The sequence below is a fragment of the Onychomys torridus genome, chromosome 4, assembly GCF_903995425.1.
Source record: "Onychomys torridus chromosome 4, mOncTor1.1, whole genome shotgun sequence".
NCBI lineage: Eukaryota > Metazoa > Chordata > Mammalia > Rodentia > Cricetidae > Onychomys > Onychomys torridus.
Window position 1 is genome coordinate 102,396,744 of NC_050446.1, and position 16,170 is coordinate 102,412,913.

Below are 16,170 nucleotides of genomic sequence, written 5' to 3' on the forward strand. Positions count from 1 at the left end.
CAGCCGCAAATAGAACATCTGCATCACTGCCCCCGTCCCCACAAAGTTTCGGGACCCGTGGTTGAAGAAGGGGCAGAGGTGGGGAGGTCCAGACTGAAACGGTGTCTTGGTGTCTTCTGCACACGGCAGAACCACTGCATGAACTCCCAGGGGCTGTGGTTGCCTGCACCAGACCTGCTCGTGATCAAACCACTCAGTATTCCAGCCTGGAGGAGAGAGGGGCTCAGGAGCCCCATGCCTGACCTAGGAGCTGTAAACAGTTAATGGCTTCTGCGGGAGGGAAAGTCTGCAGTTGCCTTTAAGGGGGATGGCTCTGGGTAGGTTGAGCATGCTACAGTGAGTGGCCCCACACCTGTGAGTACATGGACAGCACAAATTGGACTTGGTGGGCTATTAAAAAAAAAAGTGGGCGGGTTGGGGATTTAGCTCAGTGGTAGAGCGCTTGCTTAGCAAGTGCAAAGGCCCTGGGTTCGATCCTCAGCTCAAAAAAAATAATAAAAAGGGAATGAAGAAGTTGGGGATGAGGAGGTGTTAGTCAATCTGGGAGGGGCTAGGGCAAGGACGGGTCAAAATATGTATGAAAATTCTCAAAGATTTAATAAAAATATTAGATATAAAAAGAATTGTCAGTTTCAAGTGGGACATCTGTATTATACCCCCCTCCCAAATCTCTGGGATCGTTGCAGGAAAGGGGACAAAAGACTGTCAGAGACAGAGGTGGTGGGTGACTGCAGGAAACAGTGTTTTCTGTACACAGCTGGGCACTTGGGAACTCACAGTGGTTGTGACTGCGTGCACAAGGTGTGCAAACTCAAGCAGATATGATCTCAGCATGGAGAGGGGAGGTGCGCAGGAAGTTCCCCCCCAGCTGAGGGGCTATCGATAGCAGCTGGGAGAGGAGCGTTTTTCTTTAAGGTGTGACTCCTGGTAGGTGGATGACACTTCAGGGGTGACCCTACACCTAAGAGGATTGGAGCAACACAATTTGACTGGATGGGTTTTTAAAGAAAGACATAAAGTTGGGTAGGTGGAAAGTGGGGGTGAACCTGGGAGGAGTTGGAGAGAAGGAGGTTGGATGTGAACTAAATACACGGTATATAATTCTCAATTAATTAAAATATTACTTTTTAAAAAATCCTTCAGGAAGTGAATAATCCTATGCAAATAGTCTCACTGTGTTTGGGTATGCGCCTGGGTCACATTATTTCTCTGTTTTTGTTTTATGGTGCTGAGGGTTGACCCTCATGCATACCAAGCAAGTGCTCCACTACTAGGCCACACTACCTGTTCTATTTCTATTTGTTTGTTTGTTTGTTTTGAGACAGGGTCTTCTCACTAAGTTCTGAGGCTGGTCAATCCTCCTGCCTCAACCTCCTGAACAACTGAGATTACAGGCCTGTACCACTAGGCTCACCTCAAATTGTTCCTTGTACATATATGTTGCCTCCTAAGTATCAGGTATAACTAGACACCATGCCTGATGTGTGAAGACTTACCATACAGGCACATGCGCGCGCACACGCACACACACACACACACACACACACACACACACACACACACACGAGGCTGGACTCTCTGGACATCATCAGGACATATATTCCACTCACAAGTTGCTGTCACAGGTAATGCAGACAGCCTCTCAGTGACTTCACAATGCCTGTGCTTATGTTGTATTGACAGCTGGGATATTTGCTAGGCTAGTTGGTAAAGGCCTGTAAGCCTTAGGTACTTGGGAGGCTGGGGCAGGAAGATCACCAGTTTAAACCCATCATAGACAACGCAGCCAAGTTCTGTCTCAGGATATAAAGTAAGAAGAGGGTGCTGTTGGGTGGTGTCGTTCAGTCCACGGTAGAGTGCTTGGCTAGTATGTGAGAGGCCTCAGTACTTCCCTCTCTCTCAAACACAGACAGCCCCCACAAAAGCAAGACAACAAAAGAAAAAGGAAATTTTCAAGTTTGCTTTTCTCCAAATATTATTCATGGATATTTGCTCCCATTATTTGACAGGTGGTAACCAAGAAGGAGGATTTCTTCAGCGCCTGGAACTCCTGTATGCACCACGTCACCTCACTGTCCCTGGCACACATTCACAGAGGTGAGCTGGCTCTTGTTGAATGCTCATGGTTGGGTGAACACAGGGGAACACAGCTCTGGAGGAGGGGAGTCTTGAAACCAGTCTGAGCCTCCTGCTAGATTTAGGGCCCCAAGTACCTCCAAAAGACTCGAAGCCTCTTGTAACTCAACTCCCTGCTTATTAAAAAAACTAACCAGACAGAAAGCCCACCGGGGCCCACTAATCAGAGAGACACTAGTTTGTGCACATCAGTCCCCCAGGACTTTGTCCTGCAACATCTGGAATTCCTGAATAAGTAAACAGGGGGAGGCTACATATGCAAAATAAAAGCGAGCCTGATAAAAGGCCACTGAAGAGATCTGAGCACTGTCCTAGCTGCTTAAACCCAGTCCTCAAATTTAGCATCTGTGGATTTAGAATCCACAGTCTCTGATTCTCAACCAAGGACAGTTTTACCCTCAGGGAGTGTTTGACTATGTTCGAAGATGTTTGAATTATTTGATGCAGACAATGTTATGGGCAGGTGGTAGGTAGAAGCTAGCAAAACATTAAATGTCCTCTACATCGCAGGCCAGTCCCCTGTAGTCTAGTATGTAAATAATGCTGAGACTAAGAATATTCATTTTGGTCTAAAGAGCCTAAAATAACACAAGAAAATGAAGCATTAAGTATTTGGATCCAGGATTTCATATTGTTGAAATTATTTACTATCTAGAATCATTTCATTCACATCATGATGTCACTGTGTTATTAAAAAAGAAAGGCCAGGCTCTTACTCAGTGTGCTGTCTGGGTGGGGCTTCCATCATGTGTGGCCACTGATGGTCATGTAAAGCAAGGCCAGGTTGGTCCCCCAGCACTGCTGCAGGTGTATGGCTCCCGGTGCTTCTCATCCCATAGGAGGGAATTCCTCAGTGGATCTGCTAAGAGTCAGGGCAGGTATTGTGGCCAACAACCCAGGAATGAAGATGTTTGACCAAACTTCCCAGCCTGCCCGCCACATTCTCTCTCTCCAACCAGCATCTCCCAAAGAGAACAGAGTGTGCTGTGAGATTCTGTGCCATGTTCCAGTAGCTTCATGGATGCCCAGCATCATCACTCAGAGCTGAACTAGAGAGAATGGTTTCAGCTCAAATGAAGCCTGGTTTCTTCCCTCCCTCTGAAGTCCAGCTCTGGGGACCTCGTGTGTTAGAATGAGTGTCATAATTCAGGGCTAGTGAGCACAGGCTAGAATGAGGATGTGCCAGGAACACAGGTTCTTCACGGAGAAAGGAAGTGGGTGGTCCACAGGAGGGCCACCTCAAGGTGGCCTTTGCACACAGTGACCCAACCCTGGAATAACCATTGCCACATCAACATCCCTGATTCTGACTGAATTCTACCTTCTGCTCCTTGGGACAAGGAGGAGGAACAAGGAAGTGACAGAGAGGATGGGGCATGGGAGAACCATTTACCTCTCTATACGTTACTAAGAGACAAGCCTGGGTTCCCTCATTTGGAGATCCAGAAATTTTGTCTGTATACCCTGAAGTGTGTTAGCTGTGGGGAAACTGATTCATAGTAACTGAACTTGGAAATGACTGGTATAAACCAGAATGCCCCGACTGCCTGGATCATCTGCAAGTCATCCTTGCATGGGCAGAACTCCACGTGGAATTGAGTAGTAACCGAGGATGAGCAGGTCATGCCTAGCTCCTGCCTTGATGGCTGCTGATCTGAGAAGCCAAGCCGTCAACTGCCAAGGATCCTGTAGGTCACATGCTGTCTTGGTATGCTTGGCTCCAGGCTCATTTACTTAAGAAATTTGTGTAAACCACCTTCTTCTATTGGAGGTTTTGTTTGCTTGTTTTCCATATTTGTTGATTAGGCTGAAACGCATTAGAACACAAAGCACGTGCACACACACACACACACACACACACACACACACACACACACACACACACCACCTGAGTTGAAGGCAGGTATGTCTCAGATCTCTTCATCCATGGCTTGCAACTTGTGTTGGACTCACTCTTGGAGGTACTAAGGCCCAGGTGCTGGAGATCTTCCTGCTGGGCTCCTATGTACTGACCACAGACACTGTCCATCCTAAAACTTTGTTCTAAGGTAAAGGCATGGGGAGCCTTTGACTCCCACTTCTTAAACATAGTCATATCTCCAAATAGCCATCAGCCTTTAAACTGGAGCCTGATGATTCACCACGGAAGTAGGACTGTGAGTCTTCCAATGACCCTGCACGTTTCAAGTCTAATTGAGCCTAGACTGGGAGGACTGAGGCCATGGGCTCAAGGAGCTGGTTATCTGCGTTCATGTCCTGGCTGTCCTTCCACCAGCTCTGTGGCTACAAGTGAGTCGCCCAGCCTCTCTGAGCTTCATATACAGAGACTGAGACTATAGCAAAGATTAATCCAGATGATTCCCCGAAGTCCTTGTCTTAGTGTCTGACTCATTCTACGTAATAAGAAGAAAAATGTTGTTCATCACTATTCTATAAAAAAACAAAACCCTTAGTTTCTGTATCTGAAGTAGATCTTGTCCCTTAAGAGGAAGTTGAGTGTGAATGCTTGAGGTCTGAATGCCAGGAAGAAGCATCAGAGATTTGCTGTCACCTCAGCACTAAAGAAATCTAATCCATCTTGAACTGTCAATTGGCTAATAATGACCAAAAAAGGGTGTTTGTTTTCAGAAAATTACCCTCAGGGTTAAGACCAGATACACAGTTCTTAGGCATATATAAAAGTATTTGGGGGATTAAGGAATAATTTGAAATAGAAAACTCTGTCTGCAGTGCAAAAGTTTAGGAGCTGGGGCGGTGGTTCTGTGGGTGAGACTGCTTACTGCACACACCTGAGGATCTGTGAGGCCAGGCGTGGCTGCAGGTCCCAGCACTGCCAGCGCCTTGGTGGGCAATGCCAGGAGGGTCACTGGGGCTGACAGGCTGCTAGACTATCATTAAGGGACCCCGTCTTAAGGGAATAGGGTGGAGAATGATAAAGTAGATCATCCAACATCTTCCTCTGGCCTCTGCGTGCACAAGTGTGCTCATGTTCACACACTCGTGTGCCTACACCACACACAAAAAGAGAACAGTGCATGCAATGCAAAGGTTTGAACAGACAGATATGTGGCAGGTCCTAAGAATAGGAGAGCACTGAGCCTGTGGCAGCCAGTGGCAGCCAGTGGCAATCTGTGGCAGCCTGTGGCAGCCAGGAAGATCTAGCCCACTGTTGCTGCATTCACATCCTGTCGCTCTCCAGCAGGGGTCTCCAGGGGAAGAGACAGGAGCTCAGGAAGCACACTAGTCTTTGCTGACCTGCACAGATGTGGCCCATGGACACTTTCGAAGGAAGAGCAGGCAGAAGGGGAGAGTGGAATCAGTCTGTTCAAGCTCAAACCTTAACATCTCCCCAGATGGAAATAAACCCAGAATCGAGCCAGTTTTATTAGGAACAAATGGGAAGAAAAGCCTTCTGGCATCGGTATCAGTTTGTCATCTGAAGACCAGGGAAAACTAGGCTTGAGATAAAAATGTTAAGCAGTCCCCAGTGGCTTCTGTAGTGGGATGTAACCATTACAGTGATAAATTGATATTTTTCTGTGATGCACATATTTATCTTGCCCCAGAAAGAGCAGCTCTGAAACCTCATGGTATCTAAGCCCCTAAGGGTGTACCCATTCCAGGCAAAAAAAAAAAAAAGAAAGAAAGAAAGAAAGAAAGAAAACATTCATTAAAGAAATGGCATCATCTGTGCTTCCCAGCTCTATGCAGAACTGGCTGTGACGTCTCTCAAAGCTGGTGAGCTTCATGTAGCAGAAAGCCCCTTTCTACTTCTTAATAAAGCGCCTGATAATTTTGAATGTCCGTGTTAAGGGCAGGTTGTAATTATAATTAGAACACAGAATGCCGTGGGGTTCTGCCTACTGAGAATTAATTTCGGATTCCTTTCAAGGACGTGTGTGTTTTGAAACGAGGCTTTCTTTGTTAATAAAAACATGATCGCATGCATTATTTAAAACAGCATGTCATGTTTTGCCTATTAGTGCTGATTCCAATATTCTTCGTGGGGTTAGCACTTTCCTCCCAGTTGGCAATGGGACTAGTCTTTGGACAAATTGCGCTTGCCTTGTTTAGCTTAAGCTTGCATCCATTTTCTATGAAATTATGAAAACAAAATTGCCACCTCCTTGAATGCCTTTTAGTATCATGGGAGCGCTGAATGCCACCTCTTCAACTGGAGCTCCTGTATGGGTCTAGCATCTTATCACCCTTCATAACTCCTGAAGAGCCACCCCATGCCACTGTCAGCCCTTTTGGCTGAGGAGAGATTGTCTTTTGTGGGAACCCAGAGGTTTCAAGTCCAGGTTTCCTACTGTTTGAGTACCGGGTTTGTGCAACGTTTTGTTCCTGCTGGAGGGTGGAGGGTGGAGGGGTGCGTCAGAGGGGAGAACTCGAGGCCAGCTGGGACAGTGCGCTCCTTCTCTCGACACTGATCCTGTCCACTTGGTAGCACAGACTTCACAGCAGTGGCCCATGTGGGTCCCATGTGCACCTTGGTTTCTTTTCATCTTGCTGTTGATGAAATACCCTGACAAAAACAGCTCAAGGGAGAGGGGTTTATTCTGGCTCACAGTTCAAGAGCACAGTCCAGCACTGGGTCCAAGTCAGGCAGCCGGAGCTTAAAGCAGCTGGCTGTGTCACAGCCACAGTCGAGAAGCAGAGGGAATGAACATAAGCGGCTCCTCAACTCTGCCTTTGTCTCTGCGGTCCAGGATCCCCGCTGCAGAGGAACTTTACCCGCCTCAACTGCCACAGTTAAGATAATTTCACAGAGGGGTTCCCCGAGGTCCATCTCTCAGAGAATACCGGATTTTGCCTAGTTGACAATCATCACACCAGTGAGATTCAAGTGACTCCAGGGAGGGAGTCCTCGGTATGGCTGTACCTTCTCTCTGTGTATATCCCATCAAATACATGGATGGTGGGGCTGGCCAGGGGTCCAGGGTGCTAAAAAAAGCTGACAGGTCTCTGCAGATCCAGCCTCTTGGAAGCCCCAGGAAGGGAAGGAATGCACCAGCTTTGTCTCCCCTCTCCCAGTCAGACACTCAACTCAGACCCATGAATGTATTCTGTGAGCAAAAGGTGCTTCTGAGGATGGAGTGTCCACATTTCACAGAGTCTACAATGGCTGGCTGGAGGGATAGTTACACATTCTACAAGAGCCCAGGAGATCCCACTTGAAATCAAAAAAGCCCAGAAGGCGACGACCATGTGGTAGAGAACAGTAAGAGACAACTGTCTCACTATACATGTTGGACAGGGAAAGCCATGAAGGTGAAGGCCCAGGCCAAACCCCTTTCATGGAATCCATCCTAAATGGGAGCACAAGGTACTCTGTGTTCTTCAAAAAGAACATGATGAAGGGCTGGAGAGATGGCTCGGCAGTTAAAGGCACTCGCTGCTCTCCTGGAGGGTCTGGATTTAGCTCATAGCACCCACATGGCAGATCACAAATACCTATAACTCCAGTCCCAGGGGATCTAATGCCCTCTGAAGGCACCTCCATACATGTGGCGCACAGATATACAAAGAGGCATGCACATGTACACACACACACACACACACACACACACACACATCTTTTAAAAGGAACTTACATTGTGATTGGTTGTGGTTTTCTGTAATGGTCTCTGCTGTAAAGAGAAGTTTCCTGGATAAGGGTGAAGACTACTGTCATCTGTAGTGAAGTTAAGGATGGTGCTGGTTTAGGAAAGTGGTGGTTGTAGGTTCTCCGTCAAGATTCATGATTTCACTAGCCCTGGGTAGTTATCTGGTTTCCAATATCAGACACGATTTCCCTCTTGTGAGTGGGTCTTACGTCCACTTAGGGAGCTGTTGGTAACTGCCAAGGTATGCGTGCCATTGCTGCATCCTTGGAGGTGTCGTGTTCTGCTGAGTGTTGTTATGGCTCGTAGGTGCTGAAGCTGGATAGGACTGTTGGATGCTTCCTTCCTTTGGAAGTTTTTGTGACAACTTCGGATACCATGAAGGCTAGTCCTCAGGGAAGAGGATTTCAGGTTAGTTCTAGCTCAGGGACATCTGGGCCCTGTGTTGGAAGCAACAGCAATAGTCTGTGATGTGTTGAGGATCTCTTGGACAAACCCGACCAAGAGTTCAAAGGAGGCTTCTCATGCCTGATGTGGGGGGTTCTGCTAGATGGTTTTGTCAGCTTTGTCAGCCTAGATGGGAAATTTTCATGTAAAGTATATATGTTTATTGGTACAGTGATTCTGTATTTCAGGTATTTCTAGGGAGATAGTTAATATTGTGATTCCTTTTGACTTTTTCCCAGAAACCTTTACTGCTGTTTTACCTTTCCGCCCCTCCCTAACTAGAAACATCCCTTCCCCCACTTTCCTGCTCAGACTGTAGTACTCTGCTGTTCTCCTCTCTGGCTCCCCGGGTCCTGCATGCCAATGGCCCCTTTTCTGGGTTTTGCAGTTATTCCAGGCTATGCATGCACATCCGAAGGTTTGGAACTAAGAGCTCCAGATGAGAGAGGACATGGGACATTTGTCTTTCTGGGACTGGGTTACCTTGCTCAATATGTTCTTTCCTAGTTCCTTCCATGTAACTGCAAAGTTCACGATGTCATCTTTCTTTACCACTGAATAGTATTCTACGGTGTATGTGGAATTTTCACTATCTGTCCATCTGCTGAAGGATATTTAGGTCGATCCCATTTCCTATCTATTGTGAATAGAGCAGCAAAGCCAATAAATATCTGTGGAGTCCTTTGTGCACATGCTGAGGGGTGTAGGTACATCTGGGTCATGTGGTGTCTGGCTGCTCAAAACCACTGAAAAGGCAACAGAAATCTGCCCTCCCTGGCTTTGAAATATGCTCCTGCCCCTTTGTTTCCCACCATGTGATTTAAAAATTATACCTTGTACAGTAAACTGCAAGATCTGTATCAGCATTCTGAGCTGAATATAAGTGAATCTATGGGGGGAGGGAGAAGGAGAAGGGGAGGGAGCACATTGTCTCAGAATAATTAGTATCCATTAGTATCCATGTTGGTGGAGGGGAATGTAAACGTGTAAAACATAATAAATGGTTTTGTTTCCATTAGCATCAGGTTTAAGGATAAGACCTTCAGGGACAGGCAGAATTCCTGGAGTCCCTTGGCCAGCTAGTCTAGTTAAATCACTGATCCCCAAGTTTAGGGACAAAAAATAAAGCGATAAGCAATAGAAAGAGACACTTGACATCAACCTCTGGCTGCAACATGCATGCACTTATGTATGCATGCACACACACAGGTACACCTGCATGCATGTACAAATACATACACACTACATTCAAAATCTTCAAAAAAAAAAGATTAAGACTTCTACCCCATCAATAAAAATAGATGCACAGAAACTCTTGTCTTACCATGGCAACTCTGGATGCGATGTTATATTAAAAAACCATTACCCCATAGTGCACTGTAAAGTTAGACGTATTTGCAAGGAGCACACACTTAAACATGAGTTTTAAAGGGCAGCATATTCTAGTCTCCAAAACATTTAGCAAATAACCTTTGAGTTCACATGAGCCACCCACACAAAAACCAAAATGAACTAGACAGAAAAAAAAATCGCAAAAGCAACTGTCTGTTGACAACCAGATTTTCTTTCAGCCCTTGAGTTTTTGTCTATAAATAATCTGTGTGTTTCGAGTCTGACCATTGTCTTCGGCGGCCCCTCCTGACATGTTCTCAGTTCAGTGTGTCTTAAAACAAATATTAAATGTGTAAATCATGGAAACTATTATGTTTTTAGAGGGGAGCTGTTAGAGATATGTGCTTTTTAGATACCCATAGTGTCAAAATGAAACATTAAGATGATGTATTCTTTCTTTGGAGCATCTGTTTATCTTTTGTGAGATCTTGAGCTTGATAAATCACCAGAGATAAAAACTTCATTTTTAACTTATCGTAGATCCCAAATGCCAAGAGGAAAATAGCACCGTGTCTTCTCTACATGAATTTACCTCTCTCCCTGCTGATGGCTTACAGGGTTTTATTTGCAGAGAAAACATAATGCTCCGTTGACTGGAGAATGATGACTTTTGCTCAGAAACCTGAGAACTGGAGGGAAAAAAAAGAGAAATATCCATTGACAGATATGATAATTTAACATGTTTTAATATCGGCCTGAAGTGATACAGGGTGTTAAATAGGAAAAAAAAAAACACAAGATAATTTAAAGCTAAGTTTTTATTTTTGAATTTGTATATATTTGTGTGTTCTGTGTGAGTGTATATCACATGTGTGCAGGTGCCTGAGGAGTCCAGAGCAGAGGTGTCAGATCCTCAGAGCTGGAGTCACAGATGGTTGTGAATCACGAGATATGGATGGTAGAATCTGAACTTGGGTCATCTACAATAACAACAAGGGCTTTTAACTAAGGAGCTTTCTCTATAATGTAAAGTGGAGTTTTTACCAGAATTGTATCTTCATCTGTTGACACTTAAAACCTCTGAACAGATGTAGCAGAATGGATATTGGATACTTGGTGGGGATATGATTTTGAGATGAATCCAAATAACTGATGAAGGTATCTTTTGAGATACATAGATAGATAACATATACATATATTATATTCATTACACACAAGAGAGAGTTTTGTATCTCAAGATCACTGCAAAATTCTCTCTTAATTGGGAGTCTGTCTAATCAATAATCCCCACAGATTTTATATATATATATATATACACACATGCATATATGTATGAATATTCTTCTGTATCTAAGAGGACCACACAGAAGACTGTAGAGATGGCTTCTCAGTAGCTCTTCCACTGAGAACTTAAGGATCAAAGTGTGTGACTTGTAAATAAGTCAATCAAACTGGCATGGCATGAATGTTAAAACTGACCGCAGCTCCGTGGGTAAAGACGTTCCCTGCTGCAGTGAACACCCCCGGTGTCATGCCTTGCCTTTAGTCTTTTGTTCTTCAGCCCAGAGCAGGTTGAAACACATTTAATTGCATGCCAACCCCTTCTAGGTCAGAGGCACACACTTGAGTTTTTCTGATAACTGCCACAGAGAGCTGTTTAAGGAGATAGCTTCTGTCCTAGGCTTCAGAGGTTCCTAAAGTCCCTATAGCACACGGCCAATGGCATCTGTGAGCAGGTGACCTTGGTTTGCCCTTCTCTCTCCTCTCTTGAGAAGTATGCAAGTTGTGATAAGGAGCAGAATCAAGGCATTGCCTCCCACTGTGGAACTCAGATGGCCAGATGTTCTGGAGTTCCAAGCCTTCCTCTGCTTTCTCACTGCAACAGCTACACAGAGGACCGGCCTTTAGACCAGGAGGCCATTCCACCTGAAGGGAGCATCTGCTTACCATATCAAAGGGTTTCAGTCCATCATGCTGGGGAAGGGATGGCAGGATGGGTCTTTCCATGGGGCAGGCTTGTGTGGCAGAATCTGTACTCAACACCACAACAGACCAGGAACCAGAGAGTAGGGTGGGGAGGCAGGGCTAGGAATCACCCCTAATGGTCTGTTTCCTTCAGCTAGACCCAACTCCAAACATTTCTAGAATATTCCAAAATAGCACCTTGGGGGAACCAAGCATTTAAACAGAGGTCTCTGGGCAACATTTCATATTTAAATCATAAACCTCTGCCTACTCACGCAGGGTTGGTGCAGGTCAGGATAGAACCTGGGGTAGTCTATTGCTTTGCCCAGTTGGGTGGGCTAGCCTTCAGTGTTCATATGCAGGGCTCAGCTGAGATGATTGACAGCAGAGCAGCAGTGAAGGGCAGGCAATGTGAACCCAGCCCTCAGTCCAGCAGTAAGAGGACAATCTAGACAGGTTAGTCAGTTAAAGTCTTAGTCCCTGAAGTCCAGGGATGCCAGGGGATTGTGCAAACATCTTTAAAAGTGAAATAATACAATCAAAACCCCATGCCAGGAACAAAGTCCATGTTCTCGTGCTTATTTAGATAAAAGATGGCACTCACACAGCAGGCCTTTGATGAAAGCCTGGCCATGGGTACAGAGAAGTGGGGGGTACTTTATAGAAATTATATCATGCCCAGAAACATTAAGGCTGATTAAATACCCATTAAAGTATTTTTTTGTACACCATCTTGTACTTCTCTTAACCATTTCATCAGAGAAGGTTGGTTGAGGAAAGATGATTAAATATATCTGGAGAGTCTGGGGCTTGCTTGGGTCAATATTTAGGGCCATTATCATGTTTCCACCACATGCGTGGAGATCACTGGGGAAGAGGGTGGTTGAAAGTTGACACCCAAAGTACCGAGGCAATTGGGATTCTCTTCATGGAGTCACTGGAATGAGGATAGAGTATAGTCTCTCAGGGTGGCCCATGCAGTGTCTGAACCCAGGACTTCCTGGTGGTTCCCACGGAGGTTGGCTGACTCCAGCGGCCTTGTGATCTCCCCAGCTGACTGTGGGGAAGTCACTGCACACAGATCCCAGCCCAGGCAGTGGACACGTCCCCAAGCAAGCATGACTAGCAGGCCATTTGTTTCTGCTATAACCACGAGGTTCCCCGTGGATGTGCTGGCAGTCCCCAGAGAGGCCACTGACCTTTCTATCTCTTCCCTTCCAGTTGCACTAGAGCAGTTCTTGATGGCAGTGAGGCGCTGTCCCAACAAGGAGGACCAGGCTTTGCTAATGAAGGTAGGTTATCACATAAGTCCTTATTTCCTTAAAGTCTCCTAGCATTGTGATTGCCCAGAGGAGAGTTCCGTGTTTTACAAGCAGGAGTAAATTTATCATCTCTGAATTTTGTGCTCCATGGGGATATGCTTGTCAGTGGCTGGTGGGAGGGTGGCTGGTTAATGAGCTCAACCACCGTCTGTGGGACACAGAAGTGACAGGAAAGAAGGTGTTGCCGACGAGCAGGGAGCCATGTGATTCTCGGTGGATTTGCTTGGTTTTATTTAAACTTACTTGACAGTCTCAATTCTCTTAGCAGATTTAGGAGACTTGGCCAAATCCCAAGTCTCCGACTATACTTTTTAATTAAAACAAAGGATCCCACACCTTCCCAGTTTGCCCCACCTTCCCTTTCTTCACCAAGGGGAATGCCACACAAATTAGACCACTCATGTCAACGGCTGAGACAGTCAACTTATGTCATAGGTCCTTTGTCCTTGAGGCGAAAACAAACTCCTTTTCTTCTCAGGAACAATCATTTTATTTCTTCCCAGATGGCGCGAACAGAGGTGAGGTAGAATATATATTTAGGTTGTGTATCTAGGAGAGCTCGAAGAGGTCAGGCAAGCAGCCTGTGCGATTTTAATTAAAAAAAAAAAAAAAAACTGTCTGGAGGCAGAGCATCAGGCTAGAGGCACACGCACATTTCCACTGATGACTAAGCCTCCTGTTTTCACCTAGCAATGTACAGACTGACCTTGAACGCTAGTGTTTCCATGATGTCATTTCCATTCTGCACCATCAGGAAACTGTATATACCAGGAGTTGCATTTCTTTACCTAAATACAGACTCTTTACCAGGTGTCTTCAGACTTGAGAAATGGGTGGGAAAAAAAATAGGATGTCACTTGAAGGGATTTTCAACTCATTTGCCTAAGGTGTGATATTTTCGGTCTGTCTATTTTTTGTTTTGTTTTGTTTTTTAAAGAAAAAAAAACTTTCAGTGATGTTTACTTTGTAAGAAGGAAGGACTGCTGATTCCAAGTGTGGGGTTGGTCTGGGAGACCTGGTTCATCTGAGTCCCGGGTGTGTATGGCACTGAGTTGGCGTGACAGATCCAAGCGCATGAGCTCACTTGCTAGTCTGAGGCCTCCCACACTGGCCTCCCTCCCTGCTCTGAGTGAAGCTCTCCATTCCTTGGCCTTTCCATTCAAGTACAGGTTGGCTTCCTGCAACTTTGAAACAGCCTTGGGTCACAGATACTCACCTTTTAAGCGTCACTCAGTCACTGTTCAAGGCACAGAGGCTTTGCCCTCTTCCTTCACATTCTGCCCGTCATCTTCTCTCATCTGTTCCTTCACACCTCTCTCTCCTCCTCCCTTGATCACCCTGACCCTTCTGCAGGGGGAGAAACTCCTGGCCCCCACTCCAGCCTGCTAGCGAGCCTCACTTGAAGCTTATGTGGGCAGCTTAGAGGCAGTGTAGTTTAGAAATAGAGCCACTAAGCTCAGGAGCACATCACCAGGCCTACTTCTAATAGCCCTTGTGGTTACCTGTCCATGTCCCTCTCAAGATTTCTTCTGGTCCAAGACAATTAGGTGAAAACAGGAACAAACCGAAGGCCCCTCCTCCCAGGCTGCCTCCTGTTGCTTCTCCTGCTGGTCTGACTTCTCTTAGTCCACTTGGTTAGAAACAAACATTTGGATGTGGGAGAAAAAAAAATTGAGCTTTCCCAAGATGCTCTGGAATGTGTGTACCTTTTTGTATTTTGTGTTTTCCCTGGTGTTTCTTCACACTGCATGACCTCAGTAACAGAGAGATGTCTGTGGTGTTTTTACAGAATCTTCGAGATATTTGAGCAGGCCTCATCAAAGGAGCTTTACTGAACAAAACTGTGTGCTCAGTTTATATCTACCAAAACTACTTTGTGATTTTTTTTTTTCAAGAGATTGAGGTTTCTTTCATGTCACCTATGAGAGGCACCATGTGGGTGTGACAGGAATGTGTAGGATTTTTTTTGTGGATATGTGTAGAAAAACAGTAGGTCGTTTTGAACACGCTTGATCAACTCTCCATTGTATGTTCATACCAGTGTATTTGGAGTTTATCTGTAATAAATTTGGTGTGTGTGTGTGTGTGTGTGTGTGTGTGTGTGTGTGTGTAGCTGAGAATTTCAATAATGTATTTTGACCATATTTATCTCCCTCCCTCAACTCCTTCCAAGACCATCCACCTCCTTTACCCACTCAGCTTTATGCCCTCCCACTAAAATCCATCAAATCCAATTTATGCTGCCCAAATATTTCTGCAACTGTGGCCTTACACTGAAATGTGGGCAACTTATGAGGGGCTACACCCTTAGACTTTTCCTTTCCCAGCAGCTATCAGTTGCCAATAGCTCCTTGGCAACTCCCCTCTTCTTGTTAGGATTTGGCCTGGGTTTGCACAAGTCTTGTGCATACTGTCACATCAGCTCCTATGTGCATCTGTGCTGCTGTGTCCAGAAGACATGTTTTGACTGCAGTCATCCACTCTCTGGCTCTTACAATCTTTCTGTAACCTCTGCTACAATGAGCTCTGAGCCTTGAAAGGAGGAAGTATAGTCTAGATGTGCCATTCAGGGCTGAGCGTGTTCCAAAGACTCTAATTCTGTGCACTTTGGTCAGTTGTGGGTCCCTGTGTTAATCACCATCTACTGTGAAATAGAATCTTCTCTGATGAAGGTTGAGGATGCATTGATTATGATTAATGATAAGTCATTAGGAGTCAAATTAATACTATGACCATTTAGCAGAATAATAATAGTAGGTTCTCACCTAGTGCCTGTGACCTGTGTCACCATAGTCTCTTGGCCTGTTAGCAGGCCAAGTTTGGGTTTCAATTTATGGAGCAGGGCTTAGATCCCATCAGAAAGTGGTTGGTTACTTCCATGACGTTCCTGCCACTGTTGCCCCATCGGGCGTGTCTTGCCAAACTAATCATCACTGTAGCTCACAAGATTCATAGCCAGATATCATTGATGATTACTTTTCTCCTCCAATGGTGTGTATAGAACCTTTCAGAATGATAAAATCCAGCCAGTAGGGATGACGCTTCCATGTTAGGACCAACTTGACTTCTCCATATTTATATTCATAGATGTGGTTGTTGTCTTTTGCAATAGGGTCTTACTGTTTAGCTCCAGAGTTTGACCAAGAGTATTGGAGACAGCTTGTAATATTTGAGGTCCATAGGGCCTCACTGGCCAACAACTCCAAAGCAAGTAACCCACTCCTGGCACTGGGCTTTTTATTTGTAAGACAGTGTGTCTACTAGGGGCATTGTCATCCTGCTTTAGAGTAACTCTATTTTAACTCATTTTATGAATATATATGTGGGGGAGTGTGCATGCACACATATACATGCGTATGCAC

At 45.4% G+C, this 16,170-nt stretch overlaps 1 protein-coding gene across 1 annotated transcript in view; it reads left to right on the forward strand.

Moving 5' to 3' along the window:
• Acoxl (acyl-CoA oxidase like) overlaps positions 1–16,170 on the forward strand; it is a 270,827-nt gene that overhangs the window by 208,478 nt on the left and 46,179 nt on the right. Inside the window, 2 exon segments of the mRNA XM_036185521.1 lie at positions 2,010–2,097; positions 12,708–12,778. Coding sequence (XP_036041414.1) covers positions 2,010–2,097; positions 12,708–12,778 — 159 coding nt within the window.